Source organism: Gymnoscopelus microlampas (genome assembly GCF_963454915.1).
Source record: "Gymnoscopelus microlampas genome assembly, chromosome: 1".
Taxonomy (NCBI): domain Eukaryota; kingdom Metazoa; phylum Chordata; class Actinopteri; order Myctophiformes; family Myctophidae; genus Gymnoscopelus; species Gymnoscopelus microlampas.
The window spans coordinates 21,096,741-21,113,881 of NC_139962.1; the positions used below are offsets into that span (position 1 = coordinate 21,096,741).

Here is a 17,141-nt window from a genome sequence, read left to right on the forward strand (position 1 = left end):
GATATGAGCAGCTCTCGTATTTACACTTGTTGTCTCCGCCAGGCCAAAAGGCATGGCAAGAGAGTATGTTTTGCACCCTGTCCGTCCGTTCGTGTGTCCATGTGTCCTTCTGTCTGTGGACAGCTAATCTCCGGCGCCGTTTGCTTGATTGCAGTGAAACTGTGCACACACAAATTTGTCCAAACATTACGCAAATTGATACACAGTATCTCTATAGTCATTAAACCACAAATGTCTTTCATATTTTTCATATTCAATCCTGATTGGCTATAAGAATGTTTTCCAAAGTTTGCAGGAGTGCTCCGTTTCGAACAAAATGTCTCAAATCATGAACACAGCATGCAATTTCCGTGAAATTTTGCACGCACATTCTCACTAGGCCGAGGAAGAAATGCCACTTTTTTTTCAAATCAGCCTCATGGTGGCGCTATAACAGGCAGATTCCTGTTAACTGTACCGATCTGGGTTAAACTTTGTATCTGCTCTTCCTAGAGGCCAAGGAAAAACCTTTGCCCTGCATTTTTCACATCTGCCTTTTATAGCGCCACCAGGAGGCCGGCTTAGGTAAAACACATTTTTGTATAATACTCCTTCAGATTTTATCCAAATTTCATGCAAATCGTTACACATGAACTCTATAGTTATGTGATCAAGACGAATCTGTTAAATTTTTCATATTCCATCCTGATTGGCTAAGATTGACATCTAAAGTTTTTAGGAGTGGCCCGTTTTGAACACAATGCTGCAAATCATGAACGCAGGGTCCGATTGCGGTGAAACTTTGCACGCATATTCGCACGTAGTATCTCTTTAGTCAAGTCATCAAGACGGATCCGTCCAATCCGTCCAAATTTTCACATTCCAGCCTGATTGGCGAATTCCGAATATTGCTGGCCCACACTAACCTACCTGACCTGGCGGAGACCTGTGCTCCGAGGAACGCTTTTTCTAGTTAATTTTGAATTGCTGCTCTACATCATGCTGCTACATACATGTCCTGCCGCTTGTTTACGTGACTGTTAGCGTCATGTCACATCACGATGATTTGATCACTTTAAAGATCAAATCATGTGACAAATGGATAACACAGCTCTTTTTTAATAAAAAAGTGCCTGTTTTTAACTTATACACAATTAAGTGTCTATTCTTGGCTTGATATATTTTGAAATACTGACATTTTGTCAACAAGCACCGGGAAAGGGAAGTCTGGAGCTCTCTGCTGCAACTGTTGTGCCTGCAACCTGGCTCCGGATAAGCAAATAGCTACAGTGGTATATTATTTCATAGTGACATGTTCTCTGTCGCCTCCTTATGTATATAAGTACTCTGTCGCCTCCTTATGTGCCCTATACTGTATTTTGTAATAGGAAGGGGGGGCAGACAAAGATATAAGACTTATCTTACGCTCTTAGGTACTATCACGAGTATTTGTTTTTTTCCCCATAATTTACATTTATGTATTATATGATTGAAAATAAATAGATGTCTGGGTTATGTAGCCTCTAAAATATAACAGAGTCTCTCAGAGAAAAAAAAAGGAAAAAAAAGTCAGATAGGTGTACTTCCTCATTCCACTGACTGGTTCTTAGCTCAGTTTTGAAAAGAGTGTTGACGTTGCTCCCAGGAAGTTCCTCAATAATGAAATATGCATTTGCTTCCTTCTGAGTCAATGCAAAGAGACAAGATGCTCATTTAATGGGAGTGGTTTGAGCAGGAGTCTATAAAATCCTGCAGGTAAGCAAAAGATGTAGCGGACGTGTGAGTTGCGGTAGCGGCAAGGGCCCCAAAATGGCTAGTTGGGTTATCAACCATGGACTTGAAACTCTCATACTGGTATGTACATTTTTATATGCCTAAATTATACCAAAAACTAAACTTGTTGTAAACATTCAAGTGTGAAATGTCGAAGTTATTTACAGGCAGAATGAATCAATAAGCTTTTGCTATTTAATAAACAATATTTGTGATGTTAACATTTTATCCTGACTGGACTTGCAGGTTGCCTTTTTGGGCATGAACGTGTACGTATTCACTCAGGTCTACCTGCGCTTTGACTTGGGGCATCAGTTTTTCTACACACGTCACCTTCTAGGGGTAGGTTACACATTGTGTTTCAGCTGCATGAGTCAAAAATAATTATCCAGTGAAATTTATTCATGAAGAACTTATCTCAGTTTTAGTCGTTTAAGTGATGGTGGCACATATTTTCAGCTGTCACTGAACACACAGTTATAACTGATGACCCAGAATATAATCCAGTGTGAGGCCACATTAATTGTTAATATTTAGTTGTTGTTTTTGTTTTGCTGTCCAGGCTGCACTGCCCATAGCGAGGGGCGCTGCAGGAACCCTCAACTTTAACTGCATGCTGATCCTCTTACCAGTGTGCCGAAACTCGCTGTCCGTGGTCCGCGGCTCCATGCTCCGTGTAAGATGCCTAGTTCTGTCACAATTATTACAATATAGCCTAATCGCAATTATTTGAGATAATCGTAATTATTTTTGCATAAGCTTGATAATCGTGATAATAATTTTAATGTTGAAACATCATCATACATTTTCAAATATTTTCCAAAAAGAGCTGAGAGGTAGGGTAAATTATATTTTGGTAGCACTTTACAATAATGAACATTGAAACATTTATAAAAGTTTATAATCTGTTTGTAGATTAACAAATCATGAACAGCCTGTTTCTTGGCATTCATAAATGATTACTAAAACATTTATAACTATGGTTGAAAAAAAACATTTATAACTATGGTTGAAAAAAAACATTTATAAGGTATTAGTAAGTAGTGAACTATTCATGAATAAGCCAATATCTGTAAATTATTATTATAATATAATCACTTGTAACTGATGTTATATAATATTTATAAGCTATTTGTAGATCTAATCATCGACAAACTATTTCTATACATTGGTAAATGATTATGAAATCATGTATAACTAGAAAAAGTGCTCCTCGGAGCACAAGTCTCCGCCAGGTCAGGTAGGTTATTATGGCCTCCTGGTGGCGCTATAATAGGCCAATTTGAAAAGGATGCCATATATTCCTAGGCCTTGCACGGCAATCGGACACTGCATGCATGATTTGAGGCATTTTGTTCTAAACATGTGTTTTGCTAAATTTGACCTGCTGGTGGCGCTATAACAGGCCAATGTTAAAAGGGTGGCATTTGTTCCTCAACATAGTGTGAATGTGCGTTCAAAGTTTCACCGTAATCGGACGCTGCATTCATGATTTGCGGCATTTTGTTCAAAACGGGCCACTCCTGCAAACATTACATGTCAATGTTAGCCAATCAGGATGGCATATGAAAAATCAAACAGATCCGTCTTGATCACATGACTATAGAGATCATGTGTACCGATTTGCGTGAAATTTGGATCAAATATGAAGGCTTAATATCAAAAAATGTGTTTTACATAAGTCTGCCTCCTGGTGGCGCTATAAAAGGCAAATGTGAAAAATGCAGGGCAAAGGTTTGTCCTTGGCCTCTAGAGAGTGTGCATACAAAGTTTTACACTGATCGGTGCAGTTATAGGTAAAAACACGAATCGGCCTGTTACAGCGCCACCATGAGGCTGATTTGAACATTTTCAAATGGCATTCCTTCCTCGGCCTAATGGGAACGTGTGTGCAAAATTGCACGGAAATTGCATGCTGTGTTCATGATTTGAGGCATTTTGTTCGAAACAGAGTACTCCTGCAAACTTTGAAAGACAATTTTTGCCAATCAGGATGGAATATGAAAAATCTGAAATGAGCCGTTTCTTTTAATGACTATAGAGATACTGTGTACCGATTTGGGGGATTTTTGTTTGTAGGAGTACTGTTCAAAAATGTGTTTTGCACAAATCGGCCTCCTGGTGGCGCTATAAAAGGCCCATGTGAAAAATTTGGAGCAGAGGTTCGGCTTTGGCATCCAGGGACTGTGTGTGCACAGTTTCGCTGCGATCAAGCCAACGGTGCCAGAGATTAGCTGTCCACAGACAAGACAGAATGACACACACACGGACGGACGGACGGACAGGGGGTAAAACATACTCTCTCGCCATGCCTTTCGGCCTGGCGGAGACAATAACATTGTGCAACATTTAAGAATCATTGAAACATTTAAAACACATTAACACATTATTTATACTGTATTTATTTCATCATGAAATAATATCATTTAATGTCTAGGAAATCATTTGGAAATTATTTTTAAAGTGGTAAATATTGATTTTCTTTCGTGGTTTATATGACATCTCTTAAACATGTATTAAGACTTCATAAATCATGTGTTAAATCTTTGTTGTAGCCCAAGGCGTTAACAAACCATTTCTAAGTTATGATTACATATTTTCCAAATGTACAAATTAAACATTTAAAAATGATCTGCAGATTTGGGAAATGTATACCTCCATGTTTGTTCATGATTAACATAGGCTTTGTAAAACATTCCTAAAATATCTATGAATCCTTAGAAGATGTTATTATGTGCCCTAATCTAAAGTGAAGACAGTTCATTATTTACAACTGTCTGTTAATGTGGACTTTCAACATACCTGTTGCAAACTACCTGGCTTTCATGAGTGCAGACACCAACCAATTACTAGAATTATCTATCACTAGGCCATACCCCACCCCCCCCCCCCCCCCCCCCCCCCCAGAGTCAAATTATTATTATTATTTTTTTGTCTCCGCCAGGCCGAAAGGCATGGCGAGAGTGTTTTACCCCTTGTCCGTCCGTCCGTCCGTCCGTCCGTCCGTCCGTGTGTGTGTGTGTGTGTGTCATTCTGTCTTGTCTGTGTACAGCTAATCTCCGGCACCGTTGGCTTGCTTGCAGTGAAACTGTGCACACACACTCCCTGGATGCCAGAGCAGAACCTCTGCCCCACATTTTTCACATGGGCCTGTTATAGCGCCACCAGGAGGCCGATTTGTGCAAAACGCATTTTTGGACAGTACTCCTACAGATTTTGGCCCAAAATCCTGCAAATCGGTATACAGTATCTCTATAGTCATTAAAATAAACTGGTCTTTCAGATTTTCATATTCCATCCTGATTGGCAATAATTGGCTTCCAAAGTTTGCAGGTGTGCTCCGTTTCGAACACAATAACTCAAATCATAAACGCAGCATGCAATTTCCGTGAAATTTTGCACACACATTCCCATTAGGCCGAGGAAGATATGCCATTTGAAAATGTTCAAATCAGCCTCATGGTGGCGCTATAACAGGCCAATTCGTGTTTTTACCTATAATTGTCCCGATATGTAAAAGTTCTCTATAGTCAGGTGATCAAGACTGATCTGTTTGATTTTTCAGATTCCATCCTGATTGGTTAAGATTGACATCTAAAGTTTGCAGGAGTGGCCCGTTTTGAACAAAATCCTGCAAATCATGAATGCAGCGTCCGATTGCGATGAAACTTTGAACGCACATTTGCACTACGTTGAGGAAAAAATGACACCCTTTTAACATTGGCCTGTTATAGCACCACCAGCAGGTCAAATTTAGCAAAACACATTTTTAGAACAAATTGCCTCAAATCATGAATGCAGTGTCTGATTGCCGTGCACGGCCTAAGAAGAAATGGCACCCTTTTCACAATGGCCTATTATAGCGCCACCAGGAGGCCAAAATAACCTACCTGACCTGGCGGAGACTTGTGCTCCGAGGAGCACTTTTTTTAGTTTTACTATGGGTTCCCAGATTGAACATGAACAAACATGGAGGTATACTTTTCCCAAATTACATACACGTAAAAGTTACTGTGAAATTGTCTATGATTAGTTCTTTATCTACAAATAGCTTAAATATTATATAACATCAGTTACGGATGTATACAAATGGCTTATTCACGAATAGTTTACTACTTACCAATACCTTATAAATAATTTTTAACCATGGTTATACATGTTTTAGCAATAATTTACAAATGTCAACAAACAGGTTGTTCATGATTTGTTAATAGTCTGCACACTGCTTATAAACGTTTATAAATGTTTTATAACGGGTCATTATTGTAAAGTGCTACCGATATTTTTGGTTAAAATACAAGTTAAATAGCTCTATATTCTGATAGCACTCATTGCTATGGAGTCTGTTCAGTAACAGGTGTCTCGTTGTTTTTCCAGCTCTTGGGTAAACAGAAAAGAAAATTTCAGGTCTGGATACCAATTTTATCGGGAGAGAGAACTCACACAGGATACAGACTAATCAAGTGAAATTGGAGTTGATGACACAAAGAAAGGAGCAGACAAAATTGGAACTGTAACACAATAAAGTTTAACCTGCTTAACAGGTACTCTTTCCTAATTGGCTGAAAATGTGCGACCTACTTGAAAATGTATTTTCCATTTATTAAAACGTTTTGTTATCATTATCCTTTTTCTGCACCGGTGCCATGTGAGACTCCAGCTGGAGAGACAGGGAGACCCCCTGTTACTGAACAAACCTAGCCTGATTATCAGCCTGAAGCTGCGTGGAGCTTAAGTCTGACATTGGCTGCAGTGTCCGCGATTACCAGGGGGAGGGGATTCAAATTTCCCTAAACCAATCACAAGAGATCCACGGATCCGCCTACATCTGACGTCATCGCACAGCTTGTTTTAGCGGATATTTGCTGATTGGCTTGTCGTTAGACCACTCCCACCTCCGACTCTGATTTGACAGGTTTTTCTTCGACCATGAAAAGCCATAGGCTCACATTATGACACCAGACCAAGAGGAGCAGTCCACTCAGGGAGTGGGCGGGGTCTATGGTCTGGAACCAGGCTAGAACAAACCCTCTATAGCAATGATTACTATTTGGTGAAACTTTTTGTTTTTACCAAAACATATCACTTACCCTACTTGAAGTAGCAGAGCTACAAGCAAGCGAACGTTGCGTCAGTTCGGATTTTCCATCTGGAGCGAAGATACTGAGACGGCGGATCGCTTCATTCGCGTTGTCCGTTCGCCTCGTTCTCGCTGCTCGATGCAGCGTAGCGCCAAGTACCGTCTTTGCATTGACTTTGTACAGCTCGAACAAATATTTTCTCTCTCTGTGCGGACGCACCGTAAGGGAAATTATTCCTATGGGAGACAAATAAAGTGAACCTTGACTTTGAAAATTGTGATTGAAAACAAAAAGTTAATAAATATATAAAATATATATAGAACCAGCACACACGCACGCACGCACGCACGCACGCACGCACGCACGCACGCACACACACACACACACACACACACACACACACACACACACACACACACACACACACACACACACACACACACACACACAAATTGATGTATTTCATTTTATGTTTTACATTGCTTGTCTCAAACCTTCTGGACCCTTTCAGTATTGTGGCCGATACCGAAGATTGAGGGAACAACTGGACAATAATATCACTTTTCACAAGCTGGTTGCCTATACGATTATATTCTGGACACGTGAGTGTGAACACAAAATGTTACTATACCGGTAGTGTCATAACAGTACATCATAACGATGCTTATAAGAGACATGGTTAGTCTGTTAGTTCTATAAACTGTTCATAGAACTGTTGTTGTCAACAAAATGCTTCAGAGATGAGATTGAGATTCCCTGTAAAAGGCTATTGTATGCGTACTGGTGGAGAGAGAGAAATCGCGCGTGTGTGTGTTATGCAGACACACATTTTTATTTTGTATCTGCAAAATTATTATTTTGACAAGGGTGAAGAAGGCAAAGTTTGATAAAGAAATGATATATTGTACACCTAGAGAACATTTGCCTTACAACTAAACTTGCGAAGAGGCGGATTTTTAATTTTGATAGATTTTTTGTGAAGGAGGCCGATGCACACCTCAAAGGTTGGCGACAGGTGCATAATTCAAAAATGCACAATTTAGGAGGAAATCTCTGATGGTTAAATCAAAGAAGAGGTCAAAAGCTCACTGTCAAAAACTTTTTTTTTTTTTTCATTTACATTTTACAACATTGTCACGCTACAAGTAGCCTAACATAAGAATACAACTATGGTATCTAATGAAAGAACAGTCTTTATAAAACCTTCTTATTGAGGCTCGACTAATGGTATGTTTCTTTAAGTATGTTTGAAGTTGAATTGGAATGATCAAGTGGAACTCAAATACATTGACCAATATTATTATGTCTCCTCTGTTCTCTGATAGTTGTGCACATAGTTGCCCATTTGTTCAATATAGAGTTCTACAACAACAGCAGACGAGGGGAGGGAGATGCGCTAGCTCTAGCCCTGTCCGCTCTGGAGGACACCGAGAACACCAGCTACATCAACCCGTTCCGCTCCACAACTGGTGTGAGTCAGCAGTTTTTAAACCTTTACATGTCAACCTCCAAATTAGTATGTGTTTCGCCGCAGACCCCCGTTTGAAAATACCAGAAGTTTGGGCCGCTACATGGCCCTCATATCTAGCATGACGTGTCGTCCACTTCGCATCGCAGATCCACCTTACAGCCACCTCACAGTGTGAGAGAGAGTATTTTGGGAAAGTAGGGCAAAGTCGCTTATAATTTTCGGACATGGCAACACTGTGGTGAAAAGTAAGTCAAATCGCTTATAAGCGGAGGACATGGCAACGCTGAGCGTGCCGTGCAGACTTGTTTGTTTCTCTCACTCTCTGTCTCTCCGTCTCTCTCTCCCTTCCCCTCTCTGTCTCTGTCCTCCTTTCTCTCTGTCGCGCTCCCCTCTTTCTCTGTCCCCGTGTCTCTCTCCCCCTGTCTGTCGAATAAGGTTAGGATTTGGCACCGTTTAGTGAGATTACGTTATATAGCAGGTGAATACCGGCGGATTTGGCCTCCGGGGTGACTGTATTTTAGTGTGTGTTTGATCTGCCTTGTGTTGAGAAAGACATTATGTCGAGGCGCGAGCCACGCACATGCACGCACACACACATACACACAGCGCAGAGAAGTTATAAAGAGTTCTGATATATAGTGATGATGTGTAGGCCTATGTTATCTTAGCAATGCAATTAATGAATCACACGCGAACAGCGTTTTCCTAGCGACTTGCAGGGGGCGGGTGGGGCTGGGAGGCCACGCTACTATGCATCCCAGGAATATATAGCTTATAAGGATTTGTAATGTAAGGAATGTGTAATTTGTAAGGAAATGTAAATATGGCAACTCATTTAGATGTAGGCCTACGTAGGTTTTTGGTTTCAAAGGACTATAGCCGTTTCACTCATGATACAATTTGTCTTTGATAACAGATACATGTGGCAGATAATCCCCTACTACAACAGAACACCAAGAGAGTAAAAAAAACAAAAAACATTTCAGTCATTCAGTCCGACTTCACTGTAGCAGCCTATAGTAGCCTTTTCAGAAATTATATTTGTACTTTGGCTGTCGTGAAAGTTTATAATAATTAGAGAAATTGTAAGTTTCAAATACTAAAGTAATAGTAGTAGTAGTTGTGAATTAGCAAACTGGACATTTAGACTGAATGTTTCATTTATCCTCATCTTACGCTAAAGCACGCAACTGTTTTGCCAGGTTTTAATTTTGTTGTTTCTCATAAGCGTGCATCCATTATCCGTCAACAACACAGCCGTCTGTGCCTTGACTTCACCCGGCCCCCGCCCCCTCGCCTGCAAGTCGCTAGGAAAACGCCATATGAGACATCACACTAAAAAGTAAGAAGTCGTCCGTATTTTGAAGTCGGGGAATCAATATGAATAACAGGGCGATTTATTTGAAAGATGACGGTGTGATTCTGCTGTCCAGCTCTCACAACTGTCACTGACTCTCCCTTCTCGTTGCTGTGTCTGACTGTGTCATGGCTGCAGCGAGCTGTGTGAGTGAGTATGCTATGCTGGGTGTCTGGAAAGTGCCCTCAGCTTATTGACTCATGACCCGACCAATGAGAGTTAGCACTTTCAGTGTTGCTAAGATACCGTGTGTGCCCCATAGCGTGTCTGCCCCATAGCTTGTAGATCTCTCGCACATGATTGGCTTAGCCTGCGTTGCCAGGTCTGTTTTTTTGTATAAGCGATTTTGGCCTTATTTGGTCGCTTGTTTTGAGCTCGTGTGAAGGACACATGTGAAGGTGGAAAAGAAAGTAGATGGTATTATCTACTTTTGCATGAGCGATTTTTGTAGCAAGTTGGGAGAGAATTGGCCCACTCCTGTGGCTGTGAGTTGTACCTAAAGTTTGGGGTTTTGAAAAGGGCCCCCTCTCTGATTGTGTGGCAGGGATGTTTTGCCAGGGAGCCCCATACAAGATTTGTGTTATTAAAATGTTTCAAAAATATTCCATATTTGTCCAAATATTTTCAAGATTGTTTTGTAAATAGCAGATCTACAAGCTCACAATGCATTGCGATGCGACGTGTTGTGAGCTTGTAGATTGGATATTTTCAAATGGCCTATGTATATGGGGTTAAAAGTGATTCAACTCATATTGACGCTATATTAACTAATTTAGCTGGTGACTCAAGGTCCCCTGGGGATCCCTGGACCCAACTTTGAGAAAGTTATCGTGAAGATGTCTGGACATTTCTGGACCTGTACCCTCTAAAACTGTTAATATTCATTTATTTCCTTGCTTCCATCAAGGATGAGTTAGTGTGTGAACCAGCAAACAACTAGCCTCAATCTCCAGGCTTTTATTGTTTAGTTTTGCTAAAAAATAAAAGCCTGGACCAGCGCGTCGGTGTACCCGACATAGGAAGTGTTTCATTTCCCCAACCAACCAGAGTGCAGTGGGCGTCACTCGTAATGTTGTGTTGACGTGGCGGGGGCTGACGGACAGATCGGTGAAGCAATGGGATCACACGTAGTTTCTCGCCGGAGATGTTAAACCCGCCCCTCTAGGTACGAAAACAGGAGGGCTAGTGCAGCCTAGCAAACAACAGACACAATGTTATTCACATCATCTGTTACTCTGCCTTTTTGGCCTGGTTGTTGTGAATGACAGAGTTGAACTGAAGTGGTTCCCAACCTTTTATGGATCAGCGCCTCCTTGCAATTCTTGAGTGGAATCTCAAGTGTTCGTGGCCCACCCATCTGACCACTTTTACGTGTTAAGTGGTCAGATGAGTCGGCCGTGTGCATTTTCAGAGCATGTTTATTTTAATGATCAAGCAATTGATTGTGTTCCAGATAGATCAATGGAATTAACCTATACTTTAAGTGCATTACATTAATGTTATGTTATCAAAAAAATCTAAGTGTTTTACCAATTATTTGGGAGCCCACTTGCAATATCCTCATGGCCCACCAGGGGGCCCCAGCCCCAGGTTGGAAATTGCTGAGCTATTGACTTGTCACCCTGTTCGACTCCTTGTGGCACAGGATCCACAGCAGGCCCCAACAATTTTTGGCTTCACATCCCTCCCGGGCATCACAGGCATTATCGGCACACTGATACTCGTCCTCGTATTTTCGTCCTCCACCCCGTTCATGAGGCGCACGTACTTCGAAGTGTTCTGGTACACACACCATCTCTTTGTTGTCTTCTTCCTCGTCGTCATCCTTCACGGAGTAGGGTAAGGATGAAGGCAGGGATCAACGTTCTGTAGGACAATATATTTATATATATATATATTCTTTGGGGGATGTCCCCTCATGTGGCTCAATGTATCCCATCCATAGGCGCGTTGTGCGGGCTCAGCGGACAACAGATCCGCCACACAATCACACAATATGCAAGGATCGGATTGAAGACTGGGGACGGGTCCCTGAGTGCCCCGTTCCTCAGTTTCGTGGGGGGCAACTTGAGGTGAGTGTTTTAGACATTAAAAGGCCCAGTGTGTACAGTGTACTGGGATTTTATGTTGTGGCTACTCAACTGAGAATTCTTTCATTATGACATGTTTGTTTGCATAGAATTTGTCACAGAACATGCTTTACTCAACAAACAATTATTTAGATGTAGACGTAAGTCAAATAACCATAACCCATTATGTCCCCCTAATTCATAGACATGGGAGTGGGTGGTCTTTCCCTTGTTTCTTTATTTCTGTGAGCGCATGATGCGCTTCATCCGCTTCATGCAGCCGGTTCAATACAGGAAGGTACGTTTGTGTAATCACTCATCTGTTGGCCTTCAGGTATAATTTCCGGTTGTGATAGCATGATCCATGTGCTCTGTGTCTGTCATGCACTCCATCACCAGATCGTGCTGCATCAGTTCAGGTTGCTGGAGTTGCAGATGGTGAAAGATGGTTTCAAGATGTCGGTGGGTCAGTACGTCTTCCTCAATTGCCCAGCCATTTCCCATTTGGAGTGGCACCCATTCACGATGACCTCTGCGCCGGAGGATGACTATTTCAGTGTCCATATGCGTTCCATGGGGGACTGGACTGAGAAACTTATAAGTATTATGGAGGAGCTTCCAGAGGGAACTCAGGGACCGAAGTGAGCACTTTCTCAAGTAGATATTTTTGTTGACCTAATCTGCATGTAGAATTTCCTGTCCAAACATGGTGCTGTCCATAATGCTGACATTTATTGTGACTATAGTCCAGCTTAGAACTTTACCCATTTGATTCAGTGATATGAATCTTGACTCCACCCAAATGATGCATTTTTGACATGTAAAATTATTGATACAATGGTTAAAAAACAGGCAATGGCCGCGTTTCCCAAAGAGCTTCGTAGAGATGCTGCGTAGGCCTACTCAAAAAAACAGACATACAAGCTGTCAACGCACTGCGACATGCCGTGTCGACAGCTTACAGATCTGTTCTTTTGTATAGGGCGAGCGGCTGTGCTGGTTCATGCTCTATGAACCCGAAGTTTACAAATTGTACTCTCACGGTCCACGGATGATCCGATCATCTGATAAAAATATTAAGCATATGCCAAGTTAACTAAAGGTATATAATGATGCTGAGCTAAATATGTTTCCTTAATTTCGAAGTTTTATAGTTAAACGTTATGATGAAAGTCCCCAGTTCCTCTCACAAAGTGACAGCTGTGAATGGTTAAAAATCTTTTGAAAATAGCAGATCTACAAGCTCATTCAACGCCTCATAAGCTTGTAGACGTAATTTAATGCATAAATATATTATTCAAACGTTGTATTTAGAGTGGACTGCTTCAGGACATCTGACAGTTGGCTCCCTCTGTCACCGACAGTATTTTTATCAGAGGATCGGATCATGCTATAATTTATAAACGCCGGGTTCATGCATATGTAGTGTGGAAGCAGTGAGCTGGGGTTGAACCCGAAGCTCCCACTCGCCAGCCAGACGCGTTACCAGTCATGCCAATATGCCTGAGCCCGATAGCCAGGTCTTTTGCACGCCACTTCTCGCTAATTTGAGTGTGGGGGCTACAAATAGAACCAGCGCAGCAGTTCCTCCTAACAGCCGCTCGCCCTACCCAAAAGAACAGATCTGCAAGCTATCAACACGGCATGTCGCAGTGTGTTGATAGCTTGTATGTCTGTTTTTTTGGGGAGGCGTCGCCCGTTACGCGCCGTAATATATATATATATATATATATATATATATAGAGGGTGTGTGTGTGTGTGTGTCGTGTGGTACATTTCACTGTATATATTCGCAAAGGGTGTTTATACTGCTGTGTAGCGTACAGCACTACGTAGTTTACGTAGGCTTTACGTAGGCTTCGTCCAGGAGGTCTTTACGTGCATGCTGTCTCCCGAATGTAGTTTTAGCACACACGTAACGCCGTGCGCTTGAGAACCTACGACGATGGTGTCTCCAGAAGCCAGTTTAGATGGCACGTAGGGCACACACAGCTGCTACTAACGAAGATAGTGCATAGCGGGGTTGCTACTGCGCAGCTGCGTGGAGGCTCTTACGCACCTTCTAGCCTACGCACGAGCTGAAATTCGTTTGGGAAACCCGGCCATTGTTTGCAGTTCCTTGTCCATGAACTATGATGTATCCTTCCTTAGAATACGTGTTGATGGTCCATTTGGCACAGCCAGTGAGGATGTGTTTGACTTTGAAGTCTGCATGCTGGTAGGCGCTGGCATCGGAGTAACTCCCTTTGCCTCCATTCTGAGGTCCATCTGGAAAAAATTTCAGATCTCTGACCCCAAGCTGCGCACCAGAAAGGTAACCTACCAGTCTAGCCTGTCTGCCTTTGTCCTTTCATTAAACCTGCACATACTTTGTTCTGCTTTGACTGATGCTATTCCAGGTCTCATGAATAATCTCAGATTTTTTACACAATTATTTTTGTTATGAAGCAGTGATGTGGAATGCTCTTGCAAGAGTTTGTTGGAAATGCTGACATTTATTTCCTGGTTGCAGATCCTTTTCTACTGGCTGTGCCGGGACACAAATACCTTTGAGTGGTTTTGTGATCTCCTGCATGCCCTAGAGAAGGATATGGAGGCCAGAGGAATGGCAGATTTTCTGACGTACAAACTCCACCTCACTAACTGGGACCAGAGCGTTGTATGTGTCTATATTAACCATTTAAAATATCTAGACTTGGTTAACTGGATTGGATCTGAATTGTCTCTGTACTTGGACAACTTTTTTCTGTCTACACACCATATCTCTTTGCCAAAAATAGCCGATCTACAAGCTCAAAACACGTCATGGTTGCGATGTGTCATCAGCTGATAGATCAGATATTTTTGCTAATGTTCCCCTCAGAATAATGGATGCTGGGGTTCAAGTGTTTAATGCTACTTCTAATCTCATATTCAACCTACGGTGATTGAGATTGATTCTTCCTTACCTCAGTCAGGTTTTCTCCATTTGTCTTCATAGACTGCTCATGTGAGTGTCCATTTTGATGAAGACACAGATGTGTTGACCGGTCTCAAGGCGAAAACCCATTATGGCAGGCCTAACTGGGACAAGGAGTTTGAACAAGTCAGCAAAGATAATCCTAAGTAAGAATAGTGTTGATGTTCCTCACAGCAGTTTTCAATGTATTCTTTCCTCCAATTAATCATTACAAGTAGATCTGATAACTGGGCTTAGAGAAATGGCTGTCTATCATTCACCTTCACCTAAACATCGACACTGAAATTGATGTGTAAATATGAAAATAAGCTCGGCTTATTTGGCTAAATTAGCCAAATTAATTCATTTCCAGTTATGTATTTTCTGCTAGGCAATTGCAAAAAAAAAACTGTCTTCCATACTTTAGCGTATGTGTCTTCAACAGGGGTCCAGCTTCCCTAAGGGAGTTTGTGATGGAAGCCTTTTATTTATTCTAAGGTTTAGTTCCAAAACTATTAGAGTCATCTAGATATGCAATATCTAATTGTCTCCGCCAGGCTAAAGGAATGGATGTTTTGCAGTCTCTCCGTCCGCCCGTCCGTCCGCGCGCGTGTGTGTGTGTGTGTGTGTGTCCGTCCGGCCATCCAGCTAATGTCCGGCATCGTTGGCTTGATCGCAGCCAAACTGTGCACACACACTCCCTGGATGCCAGAGCAGAACCTCTGCCCCACATTTTTCACGGGTGCAGTACGTTAGTCCGACAGCGCATTCCTCCGACAGCGCAGCGCTCCGACGTTTCAATAGTAAACCCCAACCAAACCCGCACCCTAACCCTAACCGCACGCGGATGCCACATAGTCGGAGAAAAGGTCTGTCGGATTATCGCATGCCTCCCATTTTTCACGTGGGCCTCTTATAATGCCACCAGGAGGCTGATTTTTGCAACAAAAACAAATGTTTTGTCAGTACTCATACAGATTTTGTCCAAACATCACGCAAATCGGTACACAGTATCTCTATAGTCATTACACGAAACAGGTCTTTCAGATTGTTCATATTCCATCCTGATTCGCTAAGACTGGCTTCCAAAGTTTGCAGGAGTGCGGTGTGCGGTTTCTGTGAAATTGTGGACGCACATTCCCAGCCACTAGGCCGAGAAAGGAATGCCACTTGAAAATGTTCAAATCAGCCTCATGGTGGCACTATAACAGGCCGATTCGTGTTTTTACCTATAACTGCACTGATCGGTATAACATTCTGTATGCGCACTCCCTAGAGGCCGAAGGTTTTAACCTTTGCCCTGCATTTTTGCCCTGCATTTTTCACACCATTTTTCACATAAGTCCACCAGGAGGTCGGATTATGTAAAACAAATTATCTGATATTACTCCGTAGGATTTTATCCAAATTTCACCCAATCGGTGGACATGATCTCTATTGGTCATGTGATCAAGATGGATCTGTTTGATTTTTCATATTCCATCCTGATTGGCTAAGATTGAGATCTAAAGTTTGCAGGAGTTGCCCGTTTTGAACAAAATGCCGCAAATCATCAACGCAGCATCTGATTGCGGTGAAACTTTGCACGCACATTCACACTACGTTGAGGAAAAAATGCCACCTTTTTAAAATTGCCCTATTATAGCGCCACCAGGAGGCCGATTTTTGCTAAACAATTTATTTTATATTACTCTTACAAAATTTCCCCAAACATCACGCAAATCGGTACACATTATCTCTATAGTCAAGTGATCAAGTCGGATCGGTCCGATCTTTCATATTCCATCCTGATTGGCGAATTCTGAACATTGCTGGCCCACAAAAACCTTCCTGACCTGGTGGAGACCTGTGCTCCGAGGAGCACTTTTTCTAGTTTTCATAGAAATGCAAACATTCTGAATGTCCTGGTCAAGATTGGTCACAATTTATGTGCTTACACTGACAATGTGTTTTCTGCTACATTCAGGTCAGAGGTGGGGGTGTTCGTGTGTGGCCCTGAAGCCTTGGCAGATAAGTTGCAGATTAATTGTGTCAAATACTCAGAGGTGGATTCTTTGAAGACCAAATTCTACTTCAATAAGGAGAACTTTTAAGCTGAAACAGAGATCTGTGTTTCTATTTTTGAAGGATGAGCTCACTGATTTTTCAAGGCTGAATTGAAAAATAATTAGTTTTTTCTGTATAATCCCCACAACCATATGTATTTCTTCTGCTCTCTGCCCATGGTGGTGAGTGGTGCATATCAGAGAGACTATCAATTATATATGTACATATTGTGTAGCTTTTCATTACTTATCATCATAGCAGGTTGAGACTGCATTTGAAAGCTTAGCTTAGTTGTCTCAAGACATATGCACACCTAATGTCTTTAAAATTAAACATTGTAAATCTATATTTGAGATGTTAAAGTGAGTCATTTTAGTTCCATGCCATTGTTTGTTGTATTCTTTTATATTTCATATTCTAATAACTC

General features: G+C 41.7%; 1 protein-coding gene across 1 annotated transcript; it reads left to right on the forward strand.

The window, feature by feature from the left end:
- Window positions 1-2,013: 2,013 nt before the first annotated feature.
- On the forward strand, window positions 2,014-16,761 carry LOC311042550 (NADPH oxidase 2-like; the record flags this gene model as incomplete). Its single annotated transcript, XM_084053348.1, has 12 exons — window positions 2,014-2,094; window positions 2,315-2,428; window positions 6,130-6,136; window positions 8,192-8,304; window positions 11,307-11,500; window positions 11,607-11,733; window positions 11,936-12,028; window positions 12,130-12,371; window positions 13,882-14,044; window positions 14,243-14,389; window positions 14,711-14,835; window positions 16,635-16,761. The coding sequence occupies 12 exons, from the start codon at window positions 2,014-2,016 to the stop codon at window positions 16,759-16,761; spliced, it is 1,533 nt and encodes a 510-aa protein (XP_083909474.1).
- Window positions 16,762-17,141: the final 380 nt, after the last annotated feature.